Source organism: Canis lupus, chromosome 26 (genome assembly GCF_048164855.1).
Source record: "Canis lupus baileyi chromosome 26, mCanLup2.hap1, whole genome shotgun sequence".
Classification (NCBI taxonomy): Eukaryota; Metazoa; Chordata; class Mammalia; order Carnivora; family Canidae; genus Canis; species Canis lupus.
The window spans coordinates 29,218,519-29,241,321 of record NC_132863.1 but is presented as its reverse complement, the minus strand read 5'-3'; the positions used below and the strand labels follow the sequence as shown (position 1 = coordinate 29,241,321).

Sequence of the window (22,803 nt, the reverse complement as noted above, 5' to 3'; positions counted from 1 at the left end):
CACTCCAGCCACGATTTTTGTATTTATTTCTGATTTCTATCATTTCCTATGATAGCTAGAATTTTCTCTTTCGGGTTCAGCATTACAACTTTTTGTATAGTTATACTTTAACTTTTTGCCTAGCTTTGTAGCAGGTTGGGGGCAGGGGGTCTTCTAAATCAGAAGTCTGCCATGTTGGTAGAAATCCTTAGGTGATTTTATTCATTATCTCATTAATCCTCCTACAGGATAAAAGTGATGGTCATTCTCATTTTCTAAATGAAAGAATCACTATCTGTCACATTATTCTCCTAGTTTCATATTTTTATTTTTTTCCCTGTTTAACACGAAGTTGATGACATTTTTATTTGTAACCTAAAGTTTTTGCTGGAATAATGCTAGTTGCTATAGTAGATAAGGCCTGAGCGCTCTGCAGCTTAACACAGTGAGAGTTTACTTCCTCACAGGGGAAGAATTTGCAGGGCCGCTGCTCCAGGCAGTCATTTAGGAACTTGGTTCCTTCCACTTTGTGGCTCTGCACTCCTCGTGGGCCTTAGATGGCTCTCCATTCAGCCCACAGTCAGGGAAGGAGGAAGAAGAGGGCTCTTAGGGGAGGTTTACTGAAGCCAGCCCTGGAAACAATGGGCGAACTTCTGCCCATATTCCACCAGCCAAACTCAGATGGCCCTGATAACAACCACAAGGGAGGCTGGGAAATGTAGTGCAGCCATGGGCCCAGAAGGAAAGGAGAATGTACTCTGTACACAGCCAGGCTCTGCCTACACTTCTGAATCCTCTGGCACCCTCTCATTCTCTAATTTTCTGGTGACAATCTAATGGCAAAGTTCTATTAATGATAGATGTCACTTTATTCACTTAATCCCTTAGGTAGGCATAAAATAATCTTTGCAAGTTACATTTGTCTAAATCTCCATTTCTTGGTTTAGCCTTGTCTGCACATCTCTGAACACTTAACTACACTCTTGTGCCACTTCCTTTTATTTTTACCTGCTCTGTTCCTTTGGCAAAACTGCTTATTTCCAGAGATGCCACCAGGAGGCAGAGGCAGCATAAGCAGGAAACAGTCAGGGTATCCCTACCACCATCTTAGCCCGGGCGGGGGGCTCAATCACTCTTTGTGGCTGCCCAACTTTGAGAGCTGCCCTAACTCAAATCCAGAGCTAGTTGGTCCTAGAGACACAGGACAGTCCCTTCCTCAGGCTATCTCCTCCTGCCACGAGAGCCCGAAGCTGGGATACAGGAGTCTGTTCCTTCACAGCCGCCCCCAGAACATTCAGCTGCATGCAGTCATGGCCCACCTACCCAGGAACATCAGATGCCTCAATGAATAGGGCTCCCCGGTTGAGAGGAAGTCCTCAGCATGGACTCTTGATCTGTTCTTCTCAACAGAGTAGACAATCAGACTATTCTCAAATGTTCTCTGGTCATAGATTTAGTCATCCATTAAAAATCCTGTGAGCCCTCAGCACCCTCCAGGTCCAGCACTCAGCTGTAGATACTCTACACTGAATGGAACACTTCCTGCTCTTCAGAACACTTCAGTTTAAGGCAACAGTCCTGGGGGAGAGACAAAGCCCAGGCTTGTGGTGAGTGTTCTGCTGGTGGTCTGTGCAAAGCTGAGGGAATGCACGGATGGCATATGCCTGCTCGGCATGCTAGGGAGAGTGGGGCAGCTTCCTTCAGAAAAGCCACGGTAACCCGTAAGGCGGCTGTGAAAGGTCACGGTATACTTAATGTGAGGAGTGAAAGATGCAACTGGAGAGCCCAAGCCCCTCAGCCTGCCCTTCACTGCAGCCCCACACCTCCTCAGTTCCGGTAGGCCCAGCTTAACCATGTCTGGGCTTACCTGCTCACCCAGGGGCCTTGCCACCAGGGCTCGGCCTCCCTGACCACGCTGATTTCACTATGTCGCTCAGGCTGTTAAAACTGTTGACAATGGGAGAGGGAGGGACCTCCAGGCCTACCAGAAGTCAGTGTGCTCCTCTTCCTGGGAACAGGATATGAAAACCTCCCTCATGTGGAGGTTGGTCCTGCCTTCTTCTTGGCAACTATTCTTTTTTCATAACAGCACATGCCTATCAAAGTCTCCTTAGTACCTGGGCCCTGCTATACATGGCCAGTGGCTCACTGGCAATCCTCTGGGAGACCCTGGGTTGGCTTGAGTCTTCTACCTTCTGCACCACCACTGCCCACTCCAAGCCTTTAGTTTCTAACCCGAGGGCTGCAGATCCAGGTGATAGCCCCTAGTACACTGCATGAGCCAACAGGTCCTGAGGGGGCCTCATCGGAAGGATGGGCTAGAGGCTCCATAGGATTTAAATGGACAGATTCTGGGACAGACACTAGCGTCTCAGGGGCCTCTGGGCTCAATTACCAGGAATGTTTCAGAGTTAAAATTCACACTGAGCAATCTCTATAAAAGAGAGGGGTCATTTGTCCATTTAAGATGATGCTGCAAGGGCACAGGGAATATAAGATTATGGCAACACTGAGGCAGCTACAGAATTCACCTTTTCCTGACTTGTTTCATTCTTCTGAAAGGCCCAAGAAAGTTAAGCAGCCAACAAACTTGTGGACATTGAAAGAAAAATCTGTAGGAAGGCCTCATGTGGTGGAAAAGTTTCCAGCATAGAAAGTATGAACAAAAATTGGGCAAAGGCCTCATTTCTGCCCATTCAGAAGTGGACCTATGCAGGTCCCTGATGGAGAAACTCTGCCATTTGGTCACCTTCTCTAGGCCCTTTTTACCTATTTTAAGAGGAAATGATAGAAGGAAAACATTTCCAGCTCCTGAGATTTCGTGGGCAACTGCTTTTGTCACATTAACACTATCTTTTGTTTATACACCTGTGAAAGTCCTCCATCTGCTGGGCAGTCACATGATTTCTGAATAAAGTCAGAAGAATATCTACACTGACAATATCCGTTTTGAAGGATTCTTTTAAAGAACTTTTTAAATAAAGAAATAAACTTTTTACGTTTTGTACATCCTTGTCCTACACGGTCTTCATTTACTGCTGCAGGAAGCTGATGCCACAGTTCGTCCTTGGTTCAGGAACAATACCAGAAAGCCATTTCAAGTCTCTTCACTGCAGGAACCCCCAAGTGAACACACTTCCAAAAGGAAACTCCCAGTGTCCCGTAACTATTCTCCCCAGGAGAAATCCACCTTGTCGCCCAGTGCTACCAGCTGGCTCAGGGCAGAGCCAGCTAGCACAGCCACCGTCCGTCACACTGGCCGAGGCCCCAGGTCCCAGAGGGCATCTACTATGCCTGCTCACCAGCACTGCCTCCACTGGCCCCCGAGCCTTTGCCAGGGGCCTGCGTGTCTGAGAAGCGGGAGGCCTGCTTGGGCAGACGGATGGGGACGTAGATGTTGGATGCACAGTGCTCCTTGAGGTACTCTCCTCCCTTCTCTTCATACTCTTTCCTGGTGATCCACACTTCATCGTTGTCCAGATGGTCCAAGGCCCAGTCCCGAGCGCCATACCAGGCGTCCAGCACAGGGTTGGAGGCAAGCTGGACCTGAAACACAAACAGCACTCAGCAGAGGGCCATCTCCAACCCTAGGGCTCATGGAGTGACTATTTAGCAGGCTCAGCTGCAACCCCCTATGTGGTATCACCAGAAATACACACATGTGGGGGCCCCGGTGCGGAACTGCCCGCACCCTCCAAATACAGCTGGGTGGGGAAGCTGCAGACTCTACAAGAGAGCACACAAGAATGCAAAATGCAGCAGACTCGACCTCACACAATCAACGGCTGCCAGCTAGTTCACCAACACTGGACCTGCCACAATGGGGCAACAAAGGCCCAGCTGCCCCTCCTGTTCCCACACTGTCGACCACAAACTGCCATAAGCTGCCACATGGAGAAAGGAAGCAGAGCCAGCACTCCAGGTGGAAGAAAGGGTTTCTCACCCTGACACCCACTCTGTGAGCAGAGGGAAGCAGAGGCTGATACAAGGTGGTTCTGGCCGTGGTGGACAAGAAAAGTCAGGAGTGAAAAGCAGAGAGGATGGCCCAGGCATTCTCCAGGACGCTGCCAGTGCTGTTTCCACTGCTTACTGTCAGAGTGAGGCCACAGTCAGCAGCCCCGTGGGAGCCCCTCAACTCGGCTGACCTGACCAGAGCAGGAACATCCTCTGGAGCTCCAGTTAGGCTTCCTGTGTCGCCACCTGACTCCCTGCTCCTTCTTACCTCCCTCCCCAACCACAGGATTTCCAGGTTGGAATGGTAGTTTGAGAACTCTCTGAAGTAACAGGGAGGTGACATAAAGTAGAATCAGCATGCACAGATGGAGGATGAAGCAGACAAACACAAAAGTCAGAAGATTGACTGGGCTGACATGGGACATACTTGTGATAAAAGAGCGTCAGTAAATTAGGGTCACAAGAGCCCTTATGCTCTGGCTGGAGCAGGAGAGAATGAGTGTGAAGCAGTGTGATACTCCTGGCACAGACTAAGTATTCAATAAATGGTAGCTAGCATTATTACCACTGAAAAACCAGTAAGATAATGGAATAAAATAATGAAATACTATACAGCCATACAAAAAAGGCTTTGGACATATACCTACTGGCAAAGAAAAAAAATTTTGAAAAGTAAAACAAAAATACAGGTCACAAATAAGCCATCAACAATCTCTCCTTTTTTTTTTTTTTTTTAAGCTAAAATCAAATACAAGAGAAGAAAATGAACCAAAAGTTTATATGTAACTCACAGTGGCTGAACTACAAGTGTTTTGCTTTTTTTTCTATCCTCATTTTGGCCTACTTAACTTGTCTGAGATTTTAGTAACATTTTTTAATGTTTTGCTGGGGTTTTTTTTGTGCTTATGTTGAGATTATTCTTTGTTAACTTTTAAAACACTATTATAATTGAATATTAAAATGTTTTGCTCCTTAAATAAGAAACCAAGAGAAACTTAAAGTATGTTCAAGTACCATCTCAAGATCTTAAATGGCTCACACTTGAGCTGCTGAATACATAACCTAAATGTTGAGTGAGTATCAAGGGTTAATTCTGGCATGACGCATACTTATCACATCATAGCTGCAAAGGAGCAGCAAAAGTGGAAGCCACGGAAGCTGGGGCGGTGCCACATGAGGCTGAACCAGCTAAAGGACAGCAGCAAAGAGCAATCTGGCAGCATTCCTACAGCTAATGTTCACAAAGTAATTCACAGGAAGGGCTTTCGCGATGATCAAGCAATAGATCTTAAACATCCAATAATATGATGTGTTATGTCATCACAAGTCAAGTTTGCCAGCGCGCACCTGCACTCACTTTCTGTACCGTCACCACCACCCCCCACAGGGTCTGGCCCTCCTCCTGCCTCTCTTCCTCAGCCTCCTTCATGGTTACCCCCACCCTCCCAAGACCTTAAATGCTGATGTTATGTAAGGCCTAATCATGGACATCTCTATCCTCCAAACGGTGCCCACTGACAACACAGTTTGTGCTGGGGGATCTGAGTCCACCCTTCTGCTTTCCTCTCTCCAGCACTCAGCAGCTGGCTATGAGTCATTGCTTCCTGGGCATCCCACTGGAAATCCAACTCAACCCGCCTCAGAAGTGGAACTCATTCTCCACCCACGAGCCTTCTCTTCATCTCCCATTTCCTAGTCTAAGGAATGCTGTATTTGTCCCACCAGTTGCGGGACAACCTAGAGCGTAGGAATGGTCTTGGGTCCCACACTTTTCTCCCTAAATCCAACCTGTTATTCAGTTCTTACAACTTCACTCCCCTAATCTCTGCCACATCAACTCCTTCCTGTCCTCTCCCAAAACCTACTGCATATTTCCTGCATAGCCACCCAGTGACACTGAACCAAGACCTGGGGCACAATTCACAAGACAGTCTGTCCTCCCTAATAGAGGTGTGTAAGGAATACAGGGAAGGACAGGGAAGGCTTCTGGCAGATGTGACATCTAAGCCAGCCATGAGAGACATGAGTATCAAGCTGGGAAGAGGATTCCAGGCAAAGGGAACCAGCAGGTGCAAATGCCCTGAGGCAAGGAAACATGATGTATTGGGGAACAAAGTACAGGGTGGAAGGGGAAGTGATGAGAGGTGATGCTGGAGTAATTCAAGGTCAGATCATAGGAGACGCTGCAACTGGTGGAATGAGGACTCCATCCTGAAACCTGGGAGCTGCGTCCTAACTGACCTCCTGCTTCTGATATTTCACATAGATACCTGATACCCTATTTTCCACAAGTCAAAAACAGCTTCCTAAAATTCAAACTAAACAAAATGATTCCCCTGCTTAGACTCCTTTATGGTGTCATGGGGCCTAACAGTAACAAGAGCTGTGCAAGAAAGAGTTAACCTGCAGGCCTAACTGCTCACGAGGCTGTCCTTGGCTGGCACATTCAAACTTGGATTTCAGGGGGGCTTCCATCCTGACTGGTAAGAGCAGCTCACTCTCCTGATGTTTAGACAAATAATGTAGTTTATGCTGAACACCAGCTTCCTTCTGTGAGTCTAGAATTTGGATATGTGCCAGGCAGGGGGTACCTAAATGATCAGCCCTCAATAAAAACCCTGGGCACTGAGTCTCTAATGAGCTTCCCTGATTGTTGACATTTCACATGTGTTGTCACGGCTCACTGCTATGTCCTGTGTGACTCCACTGGGTAAGGACTCCCAGAGCTCATTATCCGCTTTCCCCTGACTTCACGCCATACACCTTTTCTTTACTGATTTTGCTTTGTCTCCTTTCAAGTCATAGCCATGAGCATGATTATATACAAGTATGATACGTGATTATGTAGTGTGTGTGTGTGTGTGTGTGTGTGTATATGATTCCTGTGAGTCCTCCTAGCAAATCATGGAACCTGGGGTGGTCCTAGGTTCCTACTCTATACAACAGCTCACATCTTAAGTGTGCACTTTGTACAGGCCCTATGCTGAGCACTAGACCTGCACTAGCACAGTGAATCCTGGTCACAGGAGCTCTGATTATCCCTTTGCACCACTGACAAAACAAAGGCCTGGCAAAATTCAGTAAGAGTGGTAATGGAGTCAGGACCAGAGCCCAAAGACCATGCCGTGAATGTGTAATAAATACATCATACAGCAGGAAACCAAGATCAGCCTCAGCAGGATGTATGGGCCCTGCTGACCTCTCCACCGCACCCCCCTCCACTCCTCTTTAGCGGCCCTATGCTCCAGCCACACTCCACTGTACCTCAGTCCCTCAGCAGGCTTCTGGTCCCTGAACCTTTGCTCATGCTAGGTCCCTCTCTGGAATGCTCCCTCCATCCCACCCCACTCCACACCGTCTACATGGCACACACTTTCTCATCCTAGGGACTCAGGTCTGAACCCCTCCTGAACTCCAAGACAGGCAGATGCCCGTGCATGGATGTCCATCATGTTCTGGAATATCACGGTCTATTTAATTGGCTGCTGCCCCTCAGGTAGTAAATTCCCTGCAGCTAAGGGCTGTGACTAGGCATCTTAGCAGCTGCAAGGTGCCTGTCCTCTATGGGGGCTCAGACCATGTCTCCTAGTGATCAGAGATTTGGGAGATACACTATGGGGCATAAACACCATTCAGGGAAAAAAAAAGTATTTTGAAAAAATAATGACATGGGAAAACGCTCATGGCGATTTAAGGAAATGCAGGTTACAGGCAGGTTACACTCATATACAAAGAATCTGCACAAGAGAAGCTTTGCCTGTAGAATGGAGGGGGGGCGAAGAGAATGACTACTCTTCAGTGTGTACTCCTTGTAGTCCCCAAATTTTATTAGATGCATGTCTTTTTTCAGTTAAAAAACAACAACAGAGAAATACATAAAACATGATTCCCATTCTGCTTTAAAAATTCAACACATATCAAAGACCAGAAAAAACCCAAAAAATGTTAACAGTAGATATTTCTGGATGATGGAACTAGAAGTAATTTCCCTCCCCTACACCATATTTATGACTTTTGCAATCAGAAAACGAATAACTAATGCTATTTACAAAACAGCTGGTTATATGAGCAAGCAGTACCTTAAAAGCAGACTGGAAGGGCCTCATCTCCAACAACTCCTTCTCAATTCTACTTTTCATCCCAGGGTACATCATGTTTCCACCGGTGAGGAAAACGTTCTGAACCAGCAAGTCCTGAACATCCTTTGAGTATCTAGGAGAGAGATGATTCCTTCTGGCATAGTCTTACCAACGTAGGATCAGAGAATGCCAATGTAGAAATGTAAGAAATGTAAGGTCTTGCCAAAAAACAGAAATCTGCACATAAAGTGTTTTTAAAAACTTCCTGGGGCACCAGGCAGCTCAGTCAGTTAAGCATCCAACTCTCAACTCAACTCAGGTCATGAGACTGAGCTCTACATCAGGCTCCATGCTGGGGATGGAGCCTGCTTGAGATTCTCTTTCCCTCTGCCTTTGCCCCTCCCCATCTTTTAAAATATATAAATAAATCTTAAAAAAAAAACCCACAAAACTTCCATTTGTCATTTACGATTTTGCAGAATTCACTTCCTTAGTAGGATTACAAGTTTTATGCCTCTTAACACACTTTTTAAAAGAACTGACTTTATGGAGGACTGATTTCCAAACATTCTGATAAAGTCTGACAAAGGTAATGACTACAATCAAAATACAGATATTTCCATTACCCCAAAAAGTCCTGCCTTACTTTTGCTGACCCATCCCTCCACCTGCGTTTTTTTCTTTTTTCTTTTTTTAAAAAATAACAGCTTTAACTTATACATGTTTGAGTACTTTCCCATTGAGACAAAGCTCAAAGCCACTCGAAGTGGCCACAATAGCTTTTCTTCCTTGCTAGGTGCCAGTTTTCATTCTGTTTCAATCAACAGCAGCCAGGAAACTACAAATCATGCTCTCCACTTGTCCAGCTTGAATTATGAAAACTCACACTGCAGGAAAAATGCCTATATAAATGGGATGGGAAAGGAGCAGTTTATAGAAGTACAAACTCTTAAATATAATGTCGGCAAAGAGGAAAAAAACTCATAAGCTCTGCAAATTTTAAGGGTACTTAAAAATCACTAGTCTTCGATAATGTAAAGGTTTATATGAAAACCAATGCATGTACATTACTGTATTGCTTAAACATCAAAGAATTTCTTAAAGCTCCTCAAATCAACTGAGCATTTACATTTTCAGAAAAGAATTACAGAGCCCCTGTGACATGCCAGGGCTGGGGAAAGTTAAAGAATACTATCAGAACACAGCAAGTCAATGAAAAGGAGGGCATGAAACAGATTTTCAAATGCCCAACCATCTCATCTACCATTCAGTGTCAAATCCAAGGAAATGGTTCTGGAAGATGGAAGGAAAAGGAGGTTTAATCTCACCTGTCCAGGATGTACTGAAGGGTCTCTGCTATCCCAGCCTGCTCTTCCCCTATGAGGGACGGCTGGAAGATAATTTCTGGAGCTCGAATTCTTTCTGTCCCAACAAACAGCTGATGATAGGCTGCCAAGTTAAACACGGGCTTTAAAAACCCAAGGTTTAGAAGATATTTTTAGGCCACAGTGACAAATATTCTAGTTGCCAGTATTTCTTATTCCAACATAGCTTCTGTTCTTTGTTCCTGCCAGAATAACCTCTCCCTAACTCTCCTGATAGGATAATCCCATTTTCGGTCTTTCTCCCACCTCTGTATTACAAATACCTTCAACTTTGCATGATGAAATGGTCTCTGCATTACAGGGAAAGAGATATCAGAAGAAGAGCAGTGGAAAGGACCAGCACTGCAAGACCAAACCTCCAGCCAGCACAGTGCAGCCCAGTCGCTACACAGCAGAGAAAGCACTCTCCCCAGTGAGTCTCAGACTCAGGTCAGTCTGTCTGATTGCCATTTGCAATGACAGAAACTTAGGCCCAAATGGGGACTAAGCATAATTACCCTGGCTTAAATATAAATGAAACCATTAAAGCTAGGCTTCAGGTCTAAAGTCCTCAATTACTTGCCAAAATATTTCTTCCAAGGCAGACTGTTTCCCACAGGTTCACAATCTTAGTGCTGGAACCTCAATCAATAAGAAAAGCCCTGACTTCAGATGTTTTAGTATTAGTACCCTAGCCCACCAACATTCTAGAAAATAAAACTGGATTTTGTTTGTTTGTTTGTTTGTTTGCAAAAATATTCCTAAAGAAGCAGACTAGACCAGACTAGTTGTTTTTATCAATGGTTTCAAAGCAGAAACATGGTGCAGGCTACAGGAACCCAACCTGGACAGTGGTGACTGGCTTCTCCACTTCAGGGGTTTCCTCTGAAAACAAGGGTTCAAAATCATTGATGCTTTCCACATCTTCCAGAGATGGCTCCAGCTGCTCTAGGTCAGGGGTCTAAGAACAGAAGAAACAGAACAAAACAGCACCTGTAATTTAAGAAGGCCTTCACTCTATCAGTTCACAGTCACGAACAAGAATTGGTGTTTTGCTCAATGTCCTCGAAGTTTGTGTAAAAATTATTAAAATTTTTCTAAACTATTAAAAAAAAAAAAAAGACTAAAAGCTCCCGAGGCAGCAGAGAGCTTTGCGACTCTGGCACCCAGCACAATGGGCTTTCCTCTTCAGCCACAGTGAACCTAAGTGGATTCAACTCACGCTGGCAGAACCCCCAACACCGGACTTAGGACATACTGTAATTTTGACCTGAACAAGAGAATCTGAGCAGGGGTAGTGTGGTTCTAGGTGACATCTCTAGCCATCTGTCATTCTGCCATGTGAAAGGCAGAGGAGTTTCACCTTCTGGACTCAAGGGGGAGAAGTTACAGGAAGAAATTCCATGGAAGAATGCTCTAACAATGACAGCTGTTGTAAAAAGGACTGTCTTACGAGAAGGTCTTGGGGAGGACGCAAGCTGACTCGGTACTATCCACCTGGCATGCTGAAGGGAGGTCCCTGCGTGGGGTACAAGCCCTCTGAGGTCAGCCTTACCCTTGGAAATCTATGAAGTGCACAAATTACCAATATAATTCAGAGCACTTAAGTACACTTCTCTAGAACATTGCCACATATATTGCCAATGTAAATTAGCATTCAAACTCACTTTTTTTAAAGGTGTTTTTTTTTGTTGTTTTTTGTTTTTTTTTAATTTTTAAAGAGACAGAGAGTGCACAGGAGCAGGGAGGCGCAGAGGGACAGAGAATCCCAAGCAGGCTCCATGGTGTGTAGAGCCTGATGCAGGGCTCAATCTCAGGACCCTGAGATTATGACCTGAGCCAAAATCAAGAGTTGAACACTCAGCCGACTGAGTCACTCAGGCATCCCTCAAACTCACTCTTAAGGGAATGCCCTTCAACACTCCTGCGGTGCACACCCACCAGAACAGTTACATGCATATATGGCTTATAGAATGAGGGATAATGTATCCTAAATTCTGTTCAATATAAAGAATTCTACCAAATTTAAGGAGAGGGTGAACCCTGGAAAGGACGGGGAACATTTCATCTGAGACTAGAGAACAGAAAGAGAAGAACTAGTTTGGAAGTAGGTAACTTAAGGAGAGAAGAAGGTAGGCTGGGAGGCAAGAATCCATGGACTTTGCTTTCAGGGAAGGAGGTGAGAGCCATCTGAATACTGCATCCAATTCAGGAGCAGAAAACCTGATACTTGCACAATCCTCCCTGTGGAGATGACTACTATGCTTCAGGTGTGAGGAAATGGGCTCCACAGAGGATCAGCACTTGCCCAAGATCACATCACACTACTAAGTGTTGGAAGCTTGGCCCAAGACAGACGGTTTAGCTCCAAAGTCTTGGACCTGCCTCAAGCTAAACTTCTAGACATCGTGAGTCTGAGTGCAGCAGGACAACTGGGCTCTGCGAGTATGGAAAAGATCTGAGGTCACAGTGAACAGGAGAACAAAAGATTTTACAAGCAGCAGCAAGGCCAGCTGAGCGAAATGGCAGGCTTCTCTACCCCAGGACGGGCTGCGAAGCACATGAGAAGACATTCCCCTGGAGGTCTGCAGTCTAGTCTGGAAGACTCTGATCTCCCAGAAAGAAGCCACAACCCTGGGAATGCTTGGGCCTGTTCTAACTCAGCACTAAACTCAGGAGTCCCAAGAGAGGATCAGAAACAGATCATGAAAGTTCTCCCTCATTTGGTGGCTCGTCATCCAGGGCAACTGGCAACCAGGAGCACTGTGGTGTTACAGAAAGAAGGGAGGCTTTGGGGTCACATCAGTCCAGCTCTCAATGGCAACCAAAGATTTATTTAATGTCACAATGGTATAGTCTGAGCATATTTCCTCCTCCTCCTAGGGCATACCCCTAGGGCAGTGGTGGGGTGACAAGTGAACACTTCTTCCTTCTTTCAACTAGGCACTCATTCTGGTCCCTTAACTGTTACAATACCAGGTTGGAGGCACACATATGTCACTTGTGTATTTAAAATAACTACAGGCAATACTTGTGGATCCTTTCTCCGAATAATGAGTAAAGGCTAGCCCTAGGCTCCAGAGTTACCTCCTACCTACTGCTCTACTCCCTATACCTCGGTCTGACTCATCTTCTATCCCAACCTCCACTCCTGACCTCTCCCAGGGATGACCTCCCTTGTGCATTCACAGCTTCCTCTACCCACCCGGGAGCCTGATCATAGCTGCCACCCTCCAATCCTACTCTACCGCTGTGCTGCTCCAACAGCCACTCTCAGATCCTAAAGGGTAGGATCCCACCCATAGGCTCATTCCTCTTCTGCTCTGAGGCAGGCTGTATTTTTCAAAAACCATGACAACGGTATCTTCCATCCTACATGCTCTTCCTCCAGGGGATTTTGACACTCCCCACAAAGGGATGGGGCTTATTTCCTCCCCTCAAATCTTAGCAGGGACCTGTGAGACTCCAACCATTAGAGCTGACACAAGTGGTATCATGTGACTTCCTATGTGAGGTCATAAAAGGCCACACAGCTCCCTTCACCTTGACCTCTGAAACACTGGCTCTCTGGCTACTCTCTCTTGGGGAGCTCCCTCCTAGAAGCCAGTTACCATGCTGAGAAGTCCAAGGCACATAGACAGACCCCACATGGGTGCTCAGGTCCAGCATCCTGCTAAGCATGGCCTTGGAGTCATCCCAACCCAGATGCCAGCTAAGTGAAAAGCCCTCCAGGGATCCCAGTCCCTAGCTGTTCAAGTCTTCCCAGATGAGGCCCCAAGTGTCACAGAGCAGAGATCCCTACTACACTCTGAATTCCTGACCCATCATATTTGGGAGCACAACACAATGGTCATCATTTTATGCTACTAAGTTTAGAGTAGTTTTTCCACACAGCAACAGATAAGTGAAATACACTTCTTGTGAGCAGGAGTGGAGAAAGCCCCAGGCTGCTGCTGGAGGGCCTGCCATCCTCTTCGGCTTCCTTGTGCATTCCCCAGAGCAGGTGTCTGCAAGCCCTCCCAGCACTTCTCCGCAGCTCCCACTTTTAGTCACCACTGGCAGTTCTTAGCAGATGGCCTCAGATGCTTCAGAAAGCCCACTGCCTATTTATCCTGCACCCCACCTCTTTACCTTTCCTCCTGTCCTTCCACGCTCCAGTGTCATCACCCACTCTAGGCTGAGCCCACCACCCAAGCTCTTACGATGCTCCCAGTAACGCTGCTGCTCTTTCAGCTCTTCCTCGGTCTCTTACCCTGGCTTTTCCTCCACCCTCAGAATTCTAAGGAGTGGCCTTCCCCATGCAATACTAGGTCCTTCCATAGCAGGGTCCTGGCAAATTTCATCTTAAGTCCCACAGAGACTCTAAAGATAAGGCACTCAAACCAAAGGCATTACCTCCAGCCTCTGCCTTTCAGGATAGCCTTTGTGGGGCCTCCATGGGGCCTCCGTGGGGCCTCTGTGGGACCCTTGTGGGACCCTCATGGGACCAGAGTGAATCTGCACTTGGATGGCCTGGGTCTGAACCTCAGCTGCACTACCTGTAGCTGTGAAACCTTGGGCAAATTCCTCTACTCCCCTGAATCTCAGCCTCCTTCTCTGTCAAACAGATATATAATAGTACTCACAGAATTGTGAAAATTAATCAAGATAACACTTGCAGAAGTGCTCAGCACAGGGTCTGGCACATGTCACATGTTCTATTATCAGCAACTGCCACTCTGTCAACACATCCACTAAGTGGCACCAAAAGTCCTGGATGCTACCTCTGAAGTGTCTCCTCTACCTTCCACCCCCATGGCTGCTCTCCCACCCTTCCCACATCAGCTCTCTTCCGGATTACAACACATTTATACCTGCCTTCCCACCCCAAGCTTCACCCCTCCCATCATCCTAACTGTCACTAGTTACTTTCCTAACATAAAGTCTCCTTAGATTATTTCCTTGCTGGACATCCTTTGAAGGCTCTGTGTGAAGGCTGACTGATAAAGACCTTTGTAGGCTGGCCTCTGCCTCCCTTCCCTGCTTCATCTCCCACACTGCACACTAAACCTACCATGCTCCCTGCATGCATCCTTCTTTGCATCTAAATGTCTCAATCTATGATGTCCTTCCCTTATTTGCTACCTATTGAAATCTACAATCTTTCAGGGCCCACCTCAAATATACCAATCCTTTCTCAAAACTTCATCTATATTCTCACATACATCTACCATCATACCAGATAAGCTTCATTACAGTCAGCTAAGTATAATACAATATCCTCATTTTTTCAGATAAATGAAAGACGCAGAAAATGTATGTTAATCTATGTCACTAGTACCTAGCATACCATGCCTATTACTGTGTGTGTGGTGAGCCCCTGGGATATACCCTTTAATTTCCTTGGAACAGCAGATTATAAAATGTTCAAGTTTCAAAAGACTTCTTCAGCTATAGCAAAAACATCATCATCCACCTTCATCTAGCTATACTCAGAAGCATGCTACTTAAAGATCACTTCTCAGTTTCACTAGAAATGATAAAAAGATATTTTACTCATCCTAATTCATATGACTCACAGAGAAATAAAGCCAATGATTTCTTTTTTTTTAAAGATTTTATTCATTTATTCATGAGAGACAGAGAGAGAAAGAGAGAGAGAGAGAGAGAGAGAGAGAGAGAAAGGCCGAGACATAGGCAGAGGGAGAAGCAGGCTCCATGCATGGAGCCTGACGTGGGACTCGATCCCGGGTCTCCAGGATCATGCCATGGGCTGAAGGCGGTGCTAAACCACTGAGCCACCCAGGCTGCCCCAAAGCCAATGATTTCAAAGCAGACAATGGGCATGCTAGAGAGAACAGATTTCTCTACCACGGCTGGCTTCTCGCCTTCTAGGGTTTGCCAGAGTGTCCACATGTATTGTGTAGCATTCAGGAACACAAATAGCCATTCTTTTGGAACTGAACAGAATGACAATTTGCCAAAGCACATGAGAGAAGATGCGGCATGGTTCCCTGGAATAGTCTTGATGGAGTGGCATAAGAACAAGCAGAGGCCAGCTCTGATCTTGGCTAATCAGGCAAGAGAACTTTATATATTAAGCTCATTGTATTCTCCAAAAAGTGATGGTGCTCTAAAACTATGCCCTGCCCCCAACGCCATTGCTGTACTTAGTGATGGAAAGCCAACATCCTCTAGTTTAAATACTTCATTAGGAATGCTGACAAAGCCCACTCCTTTACAATATCCTCATCAGAATACTTGCAGAATAGCAAGTGTTGAAATGGACTGGTCTATGGGGAAAAAATGGATTTCAGAAAACACTTCAGTTAAAAATTCTGCTGGATTAATCCAATTTAGCCATTACTACTTGGATGGTATTTCAATATGAACTTTGATCCACATAAATCCATTCTCTCCATTCTAAACAAATTACATTGCCGGAAAACACCATAAATACGTTTTGAAAGGTAGAACTAGCCAGCCAGTGTCGTGGTCACATTTATCCCATGAAATTACTGTAACTGACCCTAATCACACTCACCCTCAATAAATGCTGACTGACCCTCATGCTTTGAGGACAGATCAACTCATTAAATTTGTTGTATACAGAGAAACTACTGAAAGTCCAAAATTTCAAAACCTCCCCAAGCCCAGAGAGATTTGAATATTATCCCCAGAGCACGGAAGGAAGTGGGGACTTAATAAGTACCTGCTAACTGCATGAAGGAGTGGCTGACTCACAGCCTGCAACAAATACAGAAAAATCCACAAAGAGAAGGAAAAACTAGCTCTCAACTGCTTACGAATCACATTTTATAGTTGTTTGGGGCTTTTCTTTTGAAATCTGAAATCCTGGGGTGCCTGGGTGGCTCAGATAACTGAGTAGACGTCTGCCTTTGGCTCAAGTCATGATGTCAGGATCCTGGGATCAAACCCCACATTGGGCTCCCTGCTCAGGAGAGTCTATTTCGCCCTCTCCCTCTACCCTTGCTTGCGTTCTCTGTCTTTCTCAAAAAAAAAAAAAAAAAAAAAAAAAAAAAAAAAAAAATCTGAAATTCCTTGCCTGCCAGTGGCTTACTGATACATCTTTGGTATAAAGATGCTGATGTCCTACTAGCACATTAAGCACGGTAAGAACTGAACAAGGGGGAATACACAACAAAGGCAACATGGGTCTGGACCCCAGTAAACAGCTGAGATGCAAAGCACAACAGGGAATCGGGGAAGCTGACCTGGGATACCACTCCAGAGTAAGACAGCAGTCATGGCCCCTCACCCACACTCTAGCCATCCTGGGAAGCTGTGTCCAGGAAGCTTGACTCGGGGTCTGCTCTGACATGCATGCCCTGGCTGGCTGTTGGCCTCAGGGAATCTCAGGTATTTGGAGAGCTGGAGATGGAGGCTGAGCGCAGCAAGTGTGTAAGTGAGCCTCCAGCTGAGAGTCAGAGCAAGCACAGGCTTCCTGCTGAGCCAAAGACACCTCTGAAGTCACTGGCAAGCAGCCACACCACGCCTAGCACCAAACTGGATTTTTCCATGGGACTGCTTCTTTCTAAATGTATAGGTTTTAGAATTTAAAGAAAGTTGATTTAAAAACAAAAACCTACCAAGCTAGAATGGTTAATCCTGGCCCAGAAATGTCACAAGTCAATGAACAAGTCCTTTGTCTTAGAACTCCAGAGCAGATAGATTTAGGACATGCACACACTTACTAACACTTTCTTCCAGTTCTAAAGCCAAGCAAGTCAACTCGTGTGTATGGGTGTGCAGCGCCCAGTGTGAGGGTGTGCATCACCTTGGGCCCTATCTCAGCCTGCCACTTGCCTTGATGCCATATCAACACTTATTAACACTCCACTGGCATGGAAACAAAAAGGAGAAGACAGAGAACACTGAAGAGCTTATTCAAACAGTTTTAGTCATGGCTAAATCAACGCATGGACATTTTATTAAGCACATCTACTAGGTGCTGTAAAAAATCCATCAACTATTATGAAGCATGACCCCTGTCCTTGGGGGGACATCACGATGGAAAGAAAGTAAGTGAAACATCAACCACAATATATTTAAGAAAATATGAGGAAAAGTAGAAGGGAGTGTGTGACTAACCGCAAATAACCATTAGAAGAATGTTCAGATTCAAGATGGCACCACATGGCTGGTGCGTGAATGTTCTTTCTACTCTACATGCACAGATGCCCCTCCCAGGGGAGCCAGAAATCTACAGGGTGACTCACCCTTGGGTACAAACTTCAGTCAGCACAAGGTCAGTGCCTCTCTGCCCTGTCCATGTCCCCATGGACGGCACTCACCATGCTGCTTTCCAAGTCTGGTCATACCTCTTTGAGGTCAGCCTTCTCAAGATAGTCCTCCCTCCTGCCCTCAGGTTAAACGACCCTACGGGACCCTCCTCCCAAGGCCCCTGGTACCTCAGGCTTGCTGTCCACCACATCCACCTCAAGGGTGACTTCTGCTTGGAGGATTTTCTGCTTTGCCTGCTCCACTGCTGAGCTGAGTTTCTGTATGTAGGACTGCAGTTCTTCCGGGGAGTCCATGTTCAGCTCTACCAGAGCTTTGTGAAACTGATCCATCTGGCCATCCTCTAAAAGTTCCTAAAACCAGAGCAGCTGCAATTCATCTTCAAAGATGACAACACAATCACAAACAGGAAGGAAAAAGAAGTAGTTTGGAAGCTAAACAGAGGAAAACTACAGCAGGAAGGGCTCCCACAACTCCCCTAGCCTGCCCCTCCACAAAATCTCACCTCCCACCCACAGTTCACACACCACCCTCTTCCCTAGCTGTCTCTAGGCTGCATCGTATTACAGTCTCAGCACCATCTGAATAGGCAAAACTAATCTATGGTGACAGATGTCAGAAATGTATTGGCTAAGAAGGGATATGCAGGAGGTCTCTGGGATGCCAGTGCTCTGGATGGCAGATATACATTGTGTCTCACGTTGTGACAATCCATCAAGCTACACACTATAGATTTGTGGACGTGCGCTACACTTCAATTCAAAAGTTATAAGACAAAGGAGATTATAAGGCCAAAGTAAATCGGTGAAGACCAAGCCCACAACTCTCTCAGAGATACCTGCTGCTCTGTATGCAGCATGACTCCTCTGTGCTGAGGAGCTCCACACTGAGAACCCTCGAGTCCTCCTTGACCGCAAGGGGAACTCAGACAGTCACTGCATTTCTTGGCTGAGGAAGAAGATCTAGGAAGAAACCTTTCTGGGACCGCCTGTGCAAAGGCTGCAGCGCCCTCCTGGGATGCACACGCACCTGCACATAGAGCAGTCTGTCCAGCCGCTCCTGGTCCAGCTGCAGCTTCTCCTCCCGCCGGCGGGCATTGAGCTCCTGCAGGCGCCGCAGCTGCTGCTGCCGCCTCTCCTGCTTCTCCTCAGAGCTCAGAGTGCTGCCCAGGAGCTTGCTAGAGAACGGGAGCTGCATCTTGTGGACATTGTTTTCGTAATAATCAGGGCATCTCCATTTTTGCAGTTCTTTGGAGAAATAATTTTGGAAGTTATAAAATGGAAACACTATTAGCACAGAAATTAGAAAGTTAATACCAAGCTTTGAGATCCAGATAAGGTAGAGAAAGCACGGTCCACTCAAACTCTGACTCCACCCCGGTGACAAAACGCAGATATAACACCTGGACATGTGTAATGCCTACAGATCTGTTCTCAAAATATTGCTAACTAAGGTTTGCCAGACAGACCTGATAACAGAAAGAAACTTGGAACTTTAGGGATGAAGAAATAGCAATAGATATGATGAAAATCTCGGTCAACATGATAGACTAACCTCTTCTGGAGTTCTTTTAAAATATGTTTGACAATTCAAAGTAAAAAGCCCTAACAATGTCTGTTGGGTTTTCAACGTGTATAAATGTAATACGTAAGACAACCCAGGATAAAGGAGCCCCTGGGGTGCTAATATTGCCACCTTCCACTGAGATGGTAAAAAGAGACTCTCAAAACACTGCAAGGAGTCTGTTGACTATAACCTCAGGGCAACCACCAAAAAACTATACAAAAAGATACAGTAAAAACACAACAGATAAATTAAAATACCAATACGAAAACAAAATTTTTAATATTTAAATAACCCAAAAAAGGCAGTAGAAACAGGAACAAAGAGAATAACAGACAACAAATAATAAAATGGTAGAACTAAACCCAACATATGAATAATAAATTTTAAACTGTCTTACCAAACTAGTTAAAAGAGACTGACACCGTGATTTAAAAAACAAAACAAAACAAAACAACCAACTATTAAGAAACTCACTTTGAATATAATGATAAAAGTAGATTTAAAAGATGGAAAGACACTCCATGCAAGCACTCAGCAAAAAAAAGTTGGAGTGGCTGTATTAACGTCCAAGTAGACATCAAAGCCAAGAAAAATTACAAGGGGTAAAAAGGGATACTGTATAATGATAAAAGGTCAATTTGTCAAGATAGAATAAGAATCCTCAATATGTACCTAACAAAAGCGCTTTAGATACTTAAAAGCAAAAACTGACAGAAATGAAAGGAGAAATAAAAAATTTACAATTATCTCTTGAGACTTCAAAACTCTTTTAATAATCAACAGAGCTACAAGCACAGGAAAGGAACAGGGACATAGAAGAACTGAAGAGCATCATCAACCAGTGAACCTAAATGACATCACAGACTACTCTGCCCAACAGCAGAAGTCCATGATCTTTTCAAGTATAAATGGAACATTCACCAAAGGAGACCATGCACCAGTGTCATAAAGCAAACCTTCACAAACTCCACTGATACCAAGGTTTTTTGACATAATGAAATTTAACTATAAATAAGTCATGGAAATACTACAGGAGTTATCTCTAAATACTTGACCATAAAACACCTTACTTTAACTTTCAGCCTTCCACATCAATTATTTATTAAACTATCAAATTAGATTGAACCTTTAAAACCTAAATGTTTTATTTTAATTAAGTTTTAATTTTAATTCCAGTATAGTTAACATAGTTTCAGGCATACATTACAGCAATTCAACGATTCCATACATCATCCAGTGCTCATTACAAGTATGCTCCTTAATTCCCATCACCTATTTCACCCATCCCCCCACCTTCCTGCATTTGATTTGAACAAATCATCCATTTGTTCTTGACAATTAAAAGTCTGTTTCTTCAAACAATCCAATCATGAAATGGGCAAAAGACATGAACAGAAATCTCACAGAGGAAGACATAGACATGGCCAACACGCACATGAGAAAATGCTCCGCATTACTTGCCATCAGGGAAATACAAATCAAAACCACAATGAGATACTACCTCACTCCAGTGAGAATGGGGAAAATTAACAAGGCAGGAAACCACAAATGTTGGAGAGGATGCGGAGAAAAGGGAACCCTCTCACGCTGTTGGTGGGAATGTGAACTGGTGCAGCCACTCTGGAAAACTGTGTGGAGGTTCCTCAAAGAGTTAAAAATAGACCTGCCCTACGACCCAGCAATTGCACTGCTGGGGATTTACCCCAAAGATACAGATGCAATGAAACGCCGGGACACCTGCACCCCGATGTTTCTAGCAGCAATGTCCACAATAGCCAAACTGTGGAAGGAGCCTTGGTGTCCATCGAAAGATGAATGGATAAAGATGTGGTCTATGTATACAATGGAATATTACTCAGCCATTAGAAATGACAAATACCCACCATTTGCTTCAACATGGATGGAACTGGAGGGTATTATGCTGAGTGAAGTAAGTCAATCGGAGAAGGACAAACATTATATGTTCTCATTCATTTGGGGGAATATAAATAATAGTGAAAGGGAATATAAAGGAAGGGAGAAGAAATGTGTGGGAAATATCAGAAAGGGAGACAGAACATAAAGACTCCTAACTCTGGGAAACGAACTACGGGTGGTGGAAGGGGAGAAGGGGGTGGTGGGGGTGAATGGGTGACGGGCACTGAGGGGGGCACTTGATGGGATGAGCACTGGGTGTTATTCTGTATGTTGGCAAACTGAACACCAATAAAAAATAAATTTATTATAAAAAAAAATCTGTTTCTTGGTTTGCCTTTTTCCTTTGTTCATTTGTTTCTTAAATTCCACGAGTGAAATCATGATTCGTCTTTTGCTGACTTATTTCACTTAGCATAGTACTCTAGCTCAATGCGCATCATTGCAAAACAACATGATCGACTCATTTTTACAGCTAATAATATTCTGGTGTGTGTGTGTGTGTGTGTGTGTGTGTGTTCCACCACTTCTTTACTCATTCATCTATCAATGGACACTTGGGCTGCTTCCATACTTTGGCTATTGTAAATAATGCTGCTATAAACATAGGGGTGCATATATCCCTCTGAATTTTGTTTTTGTATTCTTGGGGTAAATACCCAGTAATGGGATTACTGGATCACTGTGGTCCTATTTTTAACTTTTTGAGGAACCTACATACTGTTTTCCAGAGTGGCTGCACCAGTTTGCATTCCCACCAACAGTGTAAGAGGGTTCCTTTTTTTCCATACTCTGGCCACACTTGTTTCTTGTATCTTTGATTTTGGATGGTATCTCTTTTGATTTGCATTTTCTGATGGTAAGTGATGTTGAGCATCTTTTCACATGTCTCTTGACCATCTGTATGTCTTCTTTGGAGAAATGCTCATTTATGGATTATTTGTTTTATGAGTGTTGAGTTTAATCAGTTCTTTATATAATCTGGATACTAACCCTTCATTGGACATATCATTTGCAAATATTTTCTCCCATTCCATAGGTCGTCTTTTAAGTTTTGTTGTATCCATTCACTGTGTGGAAGCTTTTTATTTTGGTGTATTCTCAATAAAACACATTTCTAAATAATCAATGGTTCATAAAAATAAATATTGAGGGAAATTAGAAAATATCTGAACTCAATAAAAATTTAAAAATATCAAAATGTACAGAATGTAGATAAAGCAATGCTGAAAGGGAAATTTGCAGCATTAAATGCTTACACTAAAAAGAAGAATGGTCTCATAATAATCTGAACTTCTATCTTAAGAATCTAAAAAAAGAGGGCAAACTAAACCTAAACAAAGTAGAAGGAAGGAAATAATAAAAAGACATCAATGAGATTACCTAAATAGTCCTACTTCTATTAAAGACATTGAATCCATAGTTATAAGTCTTTATTTATTTTTTAAAAGATTTTATTTATTTGTTTATTCATGAGAGACACAGAGAGAGAGGCAGAGACACAGGCAGAGGGAGAAGCAGGCTTCTTGCAGGGAGCCCCATGTGGGACTCAATCCCCAAACCACAGGATCACAACCTGAGCCAAAGGCACTCAACCACTGAGCCACTCAGGCATCCCTATAGTTAAGTCTGTATAAAAAGAAATCTCCAGGCTCTAATGGTTCCACTGGAGCATTCTATCAAATATTAAAAAATATATATATCAT

General features: G+C 44.5%; 1 protein-coding gene across 1 annotated transcript in view; it reads right to left on the bottom strand.

Annotated features, from left to right (window-relative positions):
- Positions 1 to 22,803, bottom strand: part of ACTR5 (actin related protein 5) — a 36,464-nt gene that overhangs the window by 8,468 nt on the left and 5,193 nt on the right. Inside the window, exons 4-9 of the mRNA XM_072801873.1 lie at positions 18,647 to 18,864; positions 17,788 to 17,970; positions 10,221 to 10,337; positions 9,341 to 9,480; positions 8,013 to 8,145; positions 3,282 to 3,525 (exon numbers count right to left, since the gene is read on the bottom strand). Of these exons, the coding sequence (XP_072657974.1) occupies positions 3,282 to 3,525; positions 8,013 to 8,145; positions 9,341 to 9,480; positions 10,221 to 10,337; positions 17,788 to 17,970; positions 18,647 to 18,864 (1,035 nt within the window). The remainder of the gene's footprint in view (positions 1 to 3,281; positions 3,526 to 8,012; positions 8,146 to 9,340; positions 9,481 to 10,220; positions 10,338 to 17,787; positions 17,971 to 18,646; positions 18,865 to 22,803) is intronic.